We start from the raw sequence: 14,828 nt of genomic DNA, 5'->3' as shown, positions 1-14,828 counted from the left end.
CACCAAACATAACGGAGCAAGCACTTCTAAGGCATTACTTACCATTCCCTGACAACATGCTTTGAAAAACTTCTCCGGCTTGCATACTTAATTAGGACGTGTTATAAAAAAATCAGTGTAAGCTGCAGGCCCATCAAACTATAATCATCTAATGGACTCCCCTAAATATGTACTACAAAGCATATTTTACTGAAAATGTAATTTTAAGTCATGCAATAATTCACATTTACAAGCCACTGTTCATCTTACCTCTTCTCCAGACAGATAGTAGGCTGAGAGTAGTCCCCCAACAAAGCGTATATTTACTTCAAACACAGATATTTCAGCATTCTATGAAAAAAGAAAGTTGTAAACTTAGAATATATAAGTCATAAATATATCATTGTAGCAATATGTAATAAATATTTGATTTTTTTCAATTCTTATATGCTTGTCTACAGCAGTGTACATACAAGGGAGAAATTCTTATATTTAATGTGTCAACATACACATATAGATTTAAAATAGTATTTAAAGTGAAAATTATAAAAATCTGGAATCCTTTTGAACCAACAGCAGATATAATTCTCAGTGTTCTTTATCTAATTCTCTGCATCCTCTATTTTTAAGGAGCACTGTGAGTTTACATTGGGCTGCTAACCACAAAGCTGGCTGTTTAAGTCTAACAGTCATCACCATGGGATAAAAGGCGGCTGCTTGCTCTCATAAATATTTAGACTTGAAAGTGCTACACAGGGTCACTATGAGTTGGAATCAATTCAATGGGAATGGGTTGTTTTGCTTATTCTCTATCTATGCTGATAGGAAATTGCCTGGATGATCTATTTTTCTACTCTGTTCTTCATTCTATTTATTTGTATGTCTTTTCTCCACAGAGGTCATTTGAGAGCTTTAAATTTGGCCAGTTTTTCAACATTATTCTAGTATTTTTCTCACATTGTGCGAAAGTGCTAGTGCCCAACTTTCTACTTGTGGTCTCAAATGGTCATATCCCTTTGTGGAAAAAAGATATCCTTTTTGCTTGAAGGAGTTGATAATAATGTATTGCAGAGAATCCAGGACAGACAAACTCCTCAAGACTAATATTGAGAGTAGCAATATCAGGAGGATAACGGAAAGGTGTGTGTGTGTGTGGGGTGGGTGGGGGGGAATCAAACACAGTGATGGGGAAGGGAGGGGAAAATGAGGACCGATACCAAGGGCTCAAGTACAAAGAAAATGTTTAAAAATGATGATGGCAACAAATGTACACATGTGCTTGACACAATGTATGTATGTATGTATAGACTGTGATATGAGCTATATAAGCCCCCAATAAAATGATTTAAAAAATAAAATAATGTGTTGTACTTTGTTGAAACAACTCCTATCTAAATCCATAATAATTTGCTTTTATTATTTGTAATATGCCAAATCCTATGCACATGTCTGTGCATGGACTATGCCTTTTACTTCTCACACCAACCCTATGAAGAAATTATAGCATAATTATAACACTACCATCATATCCATTTCAAGAAAATAACGACACAATGAATTATGGTGCTGGTGAGGAATACTGAATGTACCATTGACTTCTCAGGGAACAAATAAATATGTCTTGGAAGAAGTACAGTCCAGACACTTTTAGAAGTTAGGATGGTGAGACATGGTCTCACATCCTGTGGATGTTGTCAGGAGAGGTTGGCCCTGGAAAAGGACAGCTTGCTTGATAACATATAGGGGCAAGTAAAGGAAGACCCGCAACAAGAAGGACTGACCCAGTGGATGCAGCAATGGGCTAAAACATAGCAACAATTGTGATGACGGCACGGGACCAGGAGCTGTTTTAGTTTTGGACATAGTGTTGCTGTAAGTCAGAACTGACTCAACTCAAGGCACCTACCAACATCATCCCCATTTTACAGATCGAGAAAGTGAGACATGCGGTAACCAGTGTAACATTCTCAGGACAGACAACTAACAGGGAGTAGACTTGAATTTTAATATGATTCCTGGTCTAGGGATCTCACCCACACTACTACCCTGTCTCATAGTGTTTTTCATGATAATGTACAAATCTCTTTATTAACAAGGTCACATGCAAACAGTAATAATTGCCAATATTTTTATTATTTTATATAATTTGGCTACAAAAAGGATCTGGCTACATCCGCTCATGAGACAATCCAGCAAGCTGAAGCTATGGCAGATGTACACTTGCAGCTTTACTAAGCACCTTTTCATGCTCTTCTGGCCTAGCCAATAGTAGCTCGACTTTACATCAGATCCCAAACCATTCAGGGACAATCACAGGGGCCAATAGGAATCTATCACAAATGCAGATTTATGATACAGGAAATGAGCTTTGTCAAAAGCATCGGAGATATTTTTCCCTCGAGAAAATGTTCGTTACGTGAGCACAGTGCACCACGCGCTGGGCCCACAGAAAGGAAGACAGGGAAGGTGCACAGCATCCAGGACTCTGTTTCCGCAGAAGGAAACCTTTCCAAAAGGAAATCAGCAAAAGGAGGTAAGTATTCATTTTATCCCACCTGCTCTTTCAGGAACGTTGTAAGCTACTAAGTCAGTTGTCTAAAAAACCTCCAAGATTGCCCTCTGAAAGAAGGCCTATGAAAACTGCATAGGGGTGGGAATTATGGGTCAAAATTGGACAAACACATCATAAAGCAAGATGCTTCAGTGAGTTCATTGTGTTTCATCATTTATAATATGCAACTAATATAACTTGATTTAAAGCACACTATAGGAGTATAGTTTATTTTTGAGGTCTGAGGAGCCCTGGTGGCGCAGTGGTTACATGTCAGGCTGCGATCAGCATGTCTGGCAGTTCGAATCCACCAGCAGCTCTGCGGGTCCAAGACTGGGCTTTCTCCTCCCTTCAACAGGCAGCGTCTAGGAAACTCACAGGGCATCACTATGAGTCAGCATTGGCCTGTTGGCAGTGAGTGAGTTTCGAGACATTATCCGTTATACAAATATTGGTAAAAGTTTTTATAGCTCATTAAATCCTCTTCCTTACAACTGGACCAATAAGTAACAAAAGATAAACAGAGAATATACTGAAGTTGTCAAGAATTTAATTTAATTTGGATGCACAACCAATGCTCACAGATGCTGTAGTCGAGAAATGGAATGATGTATTGCACTGGGAAAATCTACTGCAAACTACCTCTTCAAACTGTTAAAAAGCAAAGACGTCACTTTGAAAACTAAAGTGGGTCTGACTCAAACCATAGTATTTTCAAAGGCCTCGCTTGTATTTGAAAGTTGAACAACGAATAATGGAAACTGAAGAAAATAATCCATGCCTTTGAATTATGGTGTTTGCAAAGAATATTAAATATACCTTGGACTGACAGAAAAAAAAAAAAACAACTCTGTCTTGGAAGAAGTCCGAGAATGCTTTTTAGAATTGAGAGTGGTAACATTTTGAGTCCTGTACATGTTATCGGGAGGGATTAGTACCTGGAGCAACATCATGCTTGGTAAAGTAGAGGGTCGGCTAAACAAGAGGAAGACCCTCAGGAGATCAATTGGCACAATAACTGGAGCAACAGTCTCCAAGGGAGGGGGCAAGATTGGACGGCGTTTCCTGCTGCTGTGCATGGTTGCTATGCATCAAACAAGCAGAAGTCACTTAATAGCAAACTGCTGCTAAGGAAATGGGAGGGGAATGATCTGTTTTGTTTCAAACTGCCAATCCTGTGAATTTTTATGATCACTTGGTGGAATTGAGTTAAACCCTTGTCATGCGTCACTTTCCATTTGTGTTTTGGAGTCTGAAAAATCAGAGAACAGTCTTTCATATTGTTGCCTCACCAAGTCCGTTAAGATGATTTTACATTTTTTCTAGCTGAGGGTATATTAGATATGCACCCTCTCTTCCTCCAATGAAAATTTGAGGTAATCATGACCCCAATAGAGACATCTGATAAAAATTATTGCAAAATAAAAGATTGGGTTCATGTCAAATAACATGAAAAATAGTTTCAGTTTGACACAAATCACTTATTGGTACAGTTGTTCAACTAAATATTGATCTAGTTATGTATCCTAGATCCTAAATTCTAGTCATCCTTCTCCTTCTGTGAGATATTGAGAAATATGACTTTGAAAGGTGTCATTCTCAAGGTCAACTGCCATGCTATGAATGCTTTTGAATTTCATGGATGTAGTAACCTAGTAAGAGAGCCTGCCCACGAGCAAGTCAGGCTTGTTAGCCTGAATTCAAGAAGGCTCCCAGTGATGGATGTGGCCCTGTCTTCAAAAATACTGCTTATGGGCATCACACGATCACTACCAGCAGTTCTCAGTGTCACGGCCATCCTCCATTTGAAAACCAGAACTACATTTACGTTCCCAACATCTAATTGTTTCTCCCCCCTTTTAAAAAAAATTCAATCTCAATTATTTTAGAAAATTTAATTTCAAAGTGTTTTCAATGTACTATAGTAGATTGGGTTGTAGGAGAGAAGATTAAAAATTATACATGTTCAGTCACGCTACACAGCCAGATCCAAGTCTTTATCAAGCCCTTTCCTTCCTTTGGTGATAAGAGCTAAGGAAATAAAAGGTTTCCTACCACAACAAAGTGGCTGGTTATACTGAGGATCACAGTCTATAAATAACATTGATCTAGAGTCAGAAAGGCCTGGACTTGAAGGCAGGTTCACCCAGGTGAGTTTTGATTTTCTCATTTGTAAAACTTGATAATACATTCCTTATAAGGCATGTGGGTCCATGAATAAAACATACTCTTCATGATATTGGACAGGGCCAGGCACACAATCTACCACTACATTCACTTTCACCACGCAGTACTTAGACTAATATACTACTGCTGCCTGTCTTCCATCACAGGACATGCTAGAAAACCAGATCCTCTACAATCATATTTAAAGTTCCAGAATGCGGCAAGATGTATTTTCTTTGGGTCTTCCTTCGTAAAGCTTAAAATCCTCTTTTGGAAAACAGTTCTTGGTAAAGTTTGGGCTTTGATACACTGTATGCTAAACCTGGATTCTCAGAGGTTAACTTCTACTAGAAGTAGGTGGTGCCTAGTTACCCCTCCAATTGCTCTGCAAAGGATCACATTAGAAGGCCTGCGAATAGAACTGGAGGAAAATGTGGAATAAAACTCAAAATCACCAACAGGACCGGACTTACTGGTTGGCTAGAGACTAGAGGAACCCGCAGCACAATGGCCCTCCAGCAGCCTTCCGGGCTGGAGCAGAACTTTTGTTCAATTTCCAGTCAAACAGTAGATAGGTCAATAAGAGACACAAAAACACTAGGGAGGTGTGCATGCCTTAGAATAATCAACTGTTTGAGACCAAAGAACCAAGTTGTGAAGGGCAGGGGAAGAGGACAGAGGAACATGGGGAGCAGGCGCTACCCTGAGGGCATTGCAAGGTGTGTGACTCGTTGAAGGTAAAATGAACTGCTCTACAAACTTTTATTCAATTCCCAATAAAAGGTATAAAAAGTTAACCTTTATAAACCGTAGAGTTTTTTTTTACAAACTTCTGATTCCAGTTACTATTTAAATAATCTTATTACATTTAAATGATTTTATTCTTCCTATGTGTATTGATGGATAATCATTTGAAATATTCCAAACCATTTCCACTGACTTAACAGCAGAAGAATGGTAAGTCAGAGAGAAGACAAAGTATAGAAGGGAGAGCTTGAGGCAATTCATAACATTAAAACTTTGGATGATTCATACTAAGAATTCATGCAAGTTGTGTGGTTTCTTTCATTTGTTTATTTTGATATAAAAGTTTCCCCTTAATTATTAAATATGACTTCATCCTAGCAATATACTCCCTATATTTGATGATTTCTAGTCCAGAGTTGTGTATTGAGGGCCGGTTTGAGAAATAGAACTAGGTTTTTGTTTATATTACATACACCTATTAGAAACTAAGGAATACTGGGAAAGCAGTGGGTTAGACTTTGGGTTGCTAACTACTGCTTGGTTTTGCAATCATGTATAAACCTACCAGCTGCTCCATGGGAGAAAGACAGGCTGTCTGTCTGCTTAATCCTTTCCTTAATATTTGTCCAGTAATCTACTTATAATCAAAATGACAGGAGGAAAAGGGTCTAAGCCTAGAGGTTACCTTGTGTAGTTCCCGCTCTGCTTCCTAACCTTGTGCTCCATCTCTCTATGGATGTGAAGCACGTGACCTGACCTGGGCAATGGGGCGAGGGGTCTGCTACAACCTGACTGGCTAACGACCAATCTCCTTTATTCCCATCAGGCAGGCCAGCGTCTTTAATGACTCAGACATATAATAAATTATAATTTTATAATCTGATAATTCACCAAAATGATTTATAAAATGGTCTGTTGTAAACAGATCTCAGTGAGTGGAATGATGCACTTGACGATGAGATGAACAAGTTCAAGTTTCAGAATAATTCAGTCACAGCTTACATCTGACTGAGGAATGGAGACCCCAGCTTTTCTGAGGACGAGGTAAGCTATTTCCTTCGCCTTTCACACCTTAAGACAATTCTCTAGAAGGAGAGTTCTACCAGAATTCTCCTTAGTTGCTATTTTACAATTTAAAAAATATCTCAGAAATATTTTCAGAAATAGTTTCATTCTAATCTGAATGACTGATCCTCTTTTCCAGAAACTACTTACTCCGGGTTCCTCAGGCTGAACTCAAAGCATAATGGTATGTTTTCATAAAGGGCAACACTATGAGTGCTGAAATCTTAGCCCCCACGCCCTTTTGCTAGCTATTCTTCCAGTTCTCTGTTAACGTTCTACTAAGTGAATTATAGGCCTGGGTTTCTCAAGTTATTATCATGTAAGAGAAGCGAGCACGGTTTGGTAATAAAGGCCTCACTGCAAAGTGGCGCAGTGATAATGTTTAGCAACAACTGCGTCATTACTGGTCCATGAGAAAACCACATTTAATAACAACTGTTAAACCCAGGCTGAAACCATGCTTCCCACGATTGAGGAATACGCCGGGGACAGCGAGACTTTTCGATGCTATTGAGTAAAGAACTGGAGATACCGATAATGAGCTCTGGTGGCCGAATGCTTAAGCGTGCAGCTAACTAATCGAGAGGACAGTGATCTGAACTCACCAACCAGCCTTCCGTGGAAAGATGTGGCAGTCTGCTCCCACCAAGATTTACAATTTGAGAAGCCCTAGGGGGCAGCTCTACTCTGTCGGAATGGACTCCGTGATAGGGAGTTTGGTGTTTATAGGCTTTGCCTGGGATTACACTTAGTGCACATCAGTTTTCATTCATGGTACTTCAGTATATGTTTTGAATTAGAATTCTGAGGATTAGGAGCACATATACATGAAAGTCCTTTTCATAAATTAAATTGTAATATTAAATAGATTAACTCAATACAAGCCTTACAACTTTTGGTTTCACAACTAAGTAACATGATAAAACTCCTACAACTGACAAAGTGCAAATTTTCTGGGTCAAAATGTTAGCAAAGTAGCCATCTTCTTCTATGATAATGGATTTTGATTTTACTAGACAGAACCAGAGTGATTGATATTTGAGAAGCAGCCCAACCTATCATTGATAACTGTCAGAGAAAATAGTTCAGTTCTCATAGCCAAAAGTTCAATCCTCATCCTTGGCAGATACTCGTTAGCAATCAAATGAAAACAGAATGACTCCCTTCCACAGGCTAGTTACTATAGTTCTCTGCACCCACCAGAAGCTAATGCTGTTCTAAAGCCGATCTTTCAAGGAACAAGAATCACTTCTATGACAAGGAATGTTAGACTTAAGCCAAGGACTTTTTCAGACACTTGAGAAGACCCAACGCTGCTTCTTGAGGTTAATTTATGTTCTTCAAACAGGCCACCTAGTAGTTTTCCGAGAAGTAGGATGGCAACATGAACGTATAAGCAAAATCAAATTTTATATTAAGAAATAAAAAGTCATCTTTGCCAATAGTGCACCTTTGCTCTATAAAACATACGGCACTTGCTTCAATCGCGGGCACACCCCAGGAACTTGACAAAGACTACAGTCTCTGTGTGCTGCCAGTTAGTGTCCAGAGGGATTTATCCCCTCCCTGCCCTACCACACCCAGGAAATACACCCCCATATCTTGTTCAATTTCATAGCTCTGGACCAGCTCCATGATTTTAAGTATATTATTTAAAAAATAGAGGAAATGCCATGTACTAGGTTTGGTTGTCATAAAAGCAAAATGAGAAAAATTATGAAAACCAAACCAAACCAAACACCCAAGCAGGGTAACTGGCATGCATAAAACAAACAAGCAAAAAAGCCCCTCTGTTGACTCAATGACCCCAGAGGGCAGAGTAAAACTGGTCCAAGACTGTAAGTCTTTTCAAGAGTAGAATGCTCATTCTTTCTCCCTTGGTGCTGCTGGTAGTTTTGAACTACTATCCCCCAGGCTAGCAGTCCAACTTGTAGCCCACTCCACCACGAGGGGTTACTCATTTCTTCTTTCCTTCCTTAGGAAACTCAGATAATTTGATTGCTCTAGACTTTAAGCTCCATGAGTGGAAGTACTCTGTTCACAGAAGGTACTTAGCAATTAAGGGATGCACAAAGACTCTGAGAATAAGAATTAGTTTTAGGTTCTTCGTGTCTAGGATATTTCCCATTAAAACCAGAAAACTCACCCACTGGAATATGACCTTACTTAGGGTTTTCTGCCCATGTCTTTATTCCTCTGTAGATAGTAAGAGGCTTAAGAAAGTTTGTGGTCGAATGGAATTAAAAGCTAATAGGCTTTTTTTTTTTCCTACAATATTTTGAAGTCTCCTTGCTTTTTAACTAAACTCCATGTATAAATCTTTTTCTTACCCCTGGGAATACATTATCCTCCTGGTTTATTTTATGTCTGTTATTAAAGTTTTTGAACTTTGTGCTACCAAGTATACTAATTAAATCAACTAGCTATGCCTTAATTGAAAGTAAATTAGTTTTAGTTAATGACAGTATAGACTAATAAAAAGCACTTACTTTATACCTTTAAGTGATACAATCTGATTATTTCACATAGAAACATAATCATTCTTAACTGTAAGCTTTGTTTATGCTCACACGGGATATACCAACTCTCAATGAGACTATTTCAACCCTAGTTTCATCTTTAGTTTTCCCTTGTAATACATTTTGATAAAATAAAAATTGTTTGTAATACCTTCATACTGTTACCTGAGATATTTTATGAGACACAATGATAAAAATGTTCAAAATCTGAATAATACTGCGTTATCCCTAAAAATATTTATTTCTATTTTTCTAATTTCTCCTTCATTCAGATAAATGAAAAAAATTTCCCAGTACTTTTACAAGGCAAATAATGTAATTATTGAAGTAGTCACCTGAATCTCTAGGTAGAGAGGGTGAACATCTACAGTAAAATGTGTCCCAGCAAATTCCCTGCCAGTGAGTTGGTTCTGACTCCAAGCAACCCTCCAGGGATTTCAGAGATGAATCCTTATGGGAGTGGGCAGCCGCATGTTTCGCTGTCGAGTCCGTGGTAGGCATGAACGTCTGACCTTGTGATTAGTAGTCCAACATTTAAGCCACTGAACCACCAGGGTTGTTTTCCACCAAGAGAGTGAAGTTAACCCCCACCCCAAATGGTCAACTTGCACTCTGTCCAAGGTGAAAAACTTGTCCAAGGTGAAAAACAAGGCTGTCCCATTGAGTTTCAGCCTTCACTGTACAACGCAAGTTCTCATAGGCGGCATGTTAAAACCAAGCCGAAGACAATAGGCTGAGCTTTATATTTTATCATTAGGAGAGGAAAGCAATGTATCTTTCCTTAATTTAAATTTACTACTAGTTTTAATATAACACTGGGTTGATTGAAGGACAAATATGGCGATACTCAAAGAGCCGCACTAAACGTAGTTGAAGATCCCCTACCTTACTAAAGGTGTGGCGACAAATCTGGGATCTGAGGCTATGTTTTTTTCAAGAAATATCTTCAAAAGATATAGCCTAGGATTATAATAACATATAGTTGTCTTTAAATCTTCATTTCTAATATATGGATCAGTTCTCAATTGATGGTCCACATGAAAGTCTATAAGCTAATGAGATACAATCTTTTTTTTCTTCTTGTTTTTTTTGGGGAATACAATCTTTTTGAAAGCAAAAAAATAATTTAAATAATAATTTTAATATTCTTCTTGTTTTTTTGGGGGGGATACAATCTTTTTGAAAGCAAATATAATAATTTAAATAATTTAAAGATACTGAAACTCAATTTCAGTATCTTAGCAATCACATGATGGTAATCTAATGCTTTTTTCTTACTAGTAAGCAAACTAAGTAACTTCTTCTAGATAACCTAATCTCTCTATTAGACTCACTCTGCTTTTTCACAGGGTCCCCAAGACATACAGGACACAGTCTTGTCACTGGGCTGTGGTCTTTGGCCAGCCAACTGCTTTTTCTTTAAAGGAAATCTTGTTTATCACCTTAAAAGGCCTTGGGCTTAGTTCTTTTTAATACGCCAGATCTGGCCTGCTGCCCTCTCTACCAAATAACCATTACTGCCAAGAATCAGCAAGGGACCTGGGCAATGAGCAAATCTAGTATCAACAACGCTCAGTTTCTGCCTTCCATTAGCAGGATATGGAAGAACCTTGTTCTCCTTCTTGAAAAATGACAAGGAGGGCTGACGGGATGGAATGACGGGCAAAGGGAGAGAGGAAGAGAGAGTGAGAAACACTCCACTCTCTCACCTACTGTAGCAGAGCTGAAGGTAGAGAGATGAATTTACATATAAATAATAAGACGAAACAAAAGTCGTATGAAAAGAGAACAAGTAAATATAAACATTCCACCCTGGCTTTTTCCAACATCTCCATCATCACAGCAGCTACAGGTCATTGTCATCAAATAACTGTGTAACCTTGAGCAATCACTAGCTCCTCAGGCCTGCTTCCCATCCCTAGAAATGGCCTGCGCACACTGATCTGCACGGTCCTCTTTGATAACGGAAGACTACTTCCTTACTATTCTAGATTCAGTTACAAGGTACATGAGACAAGCTCGGCCTGCCCTTTAAGGCAGAGGGCTCTAAAATAAAGAGTGTAATTAATTAGGCATATCGGAATAAAATATATTTAAAATTTATGTTTTTACCCGAAACCTTCATTCAGCTTTGCTGACCCTTCATTCGGACTGACAACGGTGCCCTCATGTGGCCTCCGGGAGAGCGAGGGCTCCACAAAGCAGAGGGGTGGAGACTCAACCTCTCTCTTTGTCCATTTTCAACATACAGCGTGTGTGCATGGAGCTTAAGGCTCCAGCTGCTGACAGGGGGTGGGTGGTTTGGACCTGCCAGCTGCTCTGTTACTGGAGGCGCTCTGAAGGAACTGCCAATGCCAAGCAGTTTATAACAAAGGGAAGAGCTTTGTATTGACACATGGCCTGGTAGACTCTGACCTAGAGACTGAGCCCTTCTCTCCCCGCCAAGGAGCATTTTATAAGGTATGGGGGTGGAGTGATGGGCTGTTGGGTGGAGGGCTGGACAGCAGATAGCAAGTGGGGTACAGAAGCAGAATGGGGAGGGCATAGAAGGTTCTGGGGGCTTTTCATGTCCCACAGGCTTCCCCCTGCACCAGCTCCATGGGAGAAAGAGTTAGGTGGCAGTCTGCTTCTGTCAAGATGACAACCTTAGAAGCCCGAATGGGACAGGGAGGTTGTGCAACAGGGTCACTATGAGTCATCATTGACTCAACGGCAGCAGGCTTGGTGGTTTCCTCTGCTTGGTACCAAACAGACACGAGGTCCATGATCTTAGATTTGCAATAATGCTGATCATGTAAGTCGAAGCCAAAAGCAACAAGGACGGGGCTGACACTTGTCTGTAGTAAAGGAAGCTCTTTGTCCGCTGTGAGATAAAATCAATGGCAAGCAGTTCTTTGGAAATCTAAAGTATAAAGAAGTGCTAGAAGTGCCTGTTATTTCTAATTCTTGGGTTTTCCTTTAGTATAAATGTGTTTTCAGGTGCTTGCTAGTTATGACAATAGAAATATCAAATTTTAAACACATGTCATTCATACACTCTCAATTTTTTAAATTGATAGGCATATCTGACCAACAAAATGTCAAGCCCTGATTTACGAAAAAGCAGATGTGACTACTGATGGATGCCCATGGCTGGGCATCAAAGTGTGAGCACTGGAGCTGCGCAGTCGTGTGCCCAACCGCAGCTGTACACTGGGCCACAATGGACGATGGCAGGGAGCCTGCAAAGCCAAGGTTTCTCATTAGTACAGGTGTGAAGAGCCTGCCCATTTCACAGGGTTGCTGCAGGACTCAGACAAGAACACTTGTCTAATGAATATTTATGTCTTCCTTTCCCCCTGTAATTTGCCCCCAACCAAAGACATGTATTTTACTAGCCTGGAAAGGCACATTTAGGAAAGTAGGTGAAAGTACTCTTTACAAATGGCATTCCTTGTTTCTGCTGAGCTAGACCACGATGCAATAACCTGCCTCTGTGCAGAATTCCCTGCGGTCACTTATGAACATAAACTTAAGAACTGAACCCTCCTACCCTCTCTCCCCCCAGTGAAACAACCCCTTTCTTTCGGGGATGACGCCATCATTCTAAACATTGACTGCAGTTATTGTCGTGCGCCTTTGTGCATATACCTAAAGCCACTGGCTTACTTACTTAAACAGTTTAACTCAAGGCATGTGAAACTTGTATCTAAATAAAGGTCTTTTTTTTTTTTTTGGTCTGGAAAAATAAAACAACAGAAAAACAAACCTGCTGACCTTCCAGATGGCTCTCAAGTGCTTTAGCCTCTGAGCCACCAGGATGCCTTATAAAGACTGCATGAACAGCACATATTTAACTTACCACATTGAAATCCAAATTTTTTTCAATCCATGCTTTGGCTTCTTGAAATTCGTCTTTCATCCCCATAATAAAGAGCGTGTCCAGGGCGTCTACTATGGTAGCTCCTTTGATATTGCCTGAAAATCATGGAAAATCATGATCGCAAAAAAAAAGTTTGACAGGTACATACACTCAAACTGAGCATGTCTTGGAAGAGGAGGTGAGCAATACTGCATTTATTAATGAGCACAGATAGTAAAATTAGTCTAAAATTCTTTTCAGAGAAAGAAAAAATGAAAACTTCGCCAAAACCCAAATACAAATTACCCCAGGGTATATAAAGAATGAGGCACTGATCTTTGAAGCTTCTCCTGATTTTTAGAAACAAATCTGTTATAATTTTCCTTTGTGATTGTATTATCTAGCAAGAAAACAGCGGGCCTCGAACAAAGGTATGGCACACCCCTATTCATTTTAATGTATTTATAGAAAATGTACCTGTGCCAAAATGGTCTAAACATATGTAGATCCCAAACTGCCCAGTAATGGCGCTAAGAAACCATTTCTCCAAGATGCGATTCCACCTCCTCTCTGATTTCTAAAACTCTATGCACCCACCGAGCCTCGAGGTTTGCAGTTTTTCTCCCTGACCTCCCTTGACACGAAGCCTTCCTCCATCCTCTGGTCACTTTTGTATTAGAATTGCATGCATGCCCGTAGTCTGTAAACACCCTTAGGAGACAGAGGTCATGTTTGTTCATCTTTCTAGCACTCAGGGATGCCCTCCCAGACCCACGAGCGGCTACTTGATTGGTGTTCTGGATAGTCTAGGACCGAGTTTATAAGTAATAAATGGAAATGACTATATAGACACACTCCTTTAAAATACCAAAGTGGGATATTATCATTAGGAAGTCATAAGTAATATAATATTAAAATATTATCCTCCCAAAATATGTATTCTAAGGATTATTCAAAGATAACAACAAAAAAGAAGCTAGGGATATGCTTTTCATGACAGCTTTTCTTTCATTCAATTTCCTTTAAAATATACCTTTTGAGATGGACTCCCTGGAGAGAACAAATCATCAGTGAGCTTAACAGCTACCAGAAAGGTTGGCAGTTCAAGCCCACTCAGAAGCACCACTGAAGACAAGCCTATGAGCAACTTTTGGACCATCGACACTGAAACCCTGTGGAGCACAGTTCTGCTCTGGCCCACGCAGGCTCCCCAAGAGGGAGAACCAATCTGACAACTGGTGGGCTAGTTTTTCTAAAAATAACTATCAATTCAGGTGACAGGAGGGGATACTTTAAAGTATTTGAGCTTTACACTGAGGATAACTAGTCAGACATATATTCTCTTTCTCTCTTGTGAGATACAGTTCTATTTAACATTTTTAAAATTTTGAAATCTTGCAATAGGTTTGGTTATTATTTTTAAAATAAATGAGAAGTGATGAATCCTTGCAATACTTTCTAATGTTTAACACACAACACAACTGCTTTAAGTTAATAATGTAGCCCTCTTTCTCTCCCTGGGAAATAAATATAAGGTTCAGCATAACTGATGACAAAAAATATGAGAATGAACCAGGTCTGAAGAAATTCATAATGGCTAATAATCAGGAAAAATTACAACATTCTAATTGACTAGTAATACCTCTTTAATTAAAAAAAATAGAATAAGCTGTTTTTTAAAGTGAAAACAGAAGAGTCTGTGTCCAAGTAAGAATCACTTCCTAAGAAGCCAGGTGGTGAGGTACTTATGACTTGCTGAGAGGAGAGTTACACAGCACACAAGGAACCTGGCTAGGAAGTAAGGTAAATAAGTCATTGAGAAACGTTCCTCATCAGTAGAAAAGAAAACTTTATTTTTATATGTTTTTGTAACAACTTTGGTGTTAGTATAAGAAAATCTTGACATAGTCTATTTTAACATGAAGATGGCATGACATAAACATAATTTAAATGATTAATG

General features: G+C 39.2%; 1 protein-coding gene across 1 annotated transcript in view; it reads right to left on the bottom strand.

Annotated features, from left to right (window-relative positions):
• The window catches only part of MAN1A1 (mannosidase alpha class 1A member 1), a 203,686-nt gene that overhangs the window by 136,543 nt on the left and 52,315 nt on the right, over positions 1-14,828 (bottom strand). Inside the window, exons 3-4 of the mRNA XM_075554619.1 lie at positions 12,869-12,984; positions 250-330 (exon numbers count right to left, since the gene is read on the bottom strand). Coding sequence (XP_075410734.1) covers positions 250-330; positions 12,869-12,984 — 197 coding nt within the window. The remainder of the gene's footprint in view (positions 1-249; positions 331-12,868; positions 12,985-14,828) is intronic.

Source organism: Tenrec ecaudatus, chromosome 7, assembly GCF_050624435.1.
Source record: "Tenrec ecaudatus isolate mTenEca1 chromosome 7, mTenEca1.hap1, whole genome shotgun sequence".
Classification (NCBI taxonomy): domain Eukaryota; kingdom Metazoa; phylum Chordata; class Mammalia; order Afrosoricida; family Tenrecidae; genus Tenrec; species Tenrec ecaudatus.
This window is presented reverse-complemented; position numbering and strand designations above follow the sequence as displayed.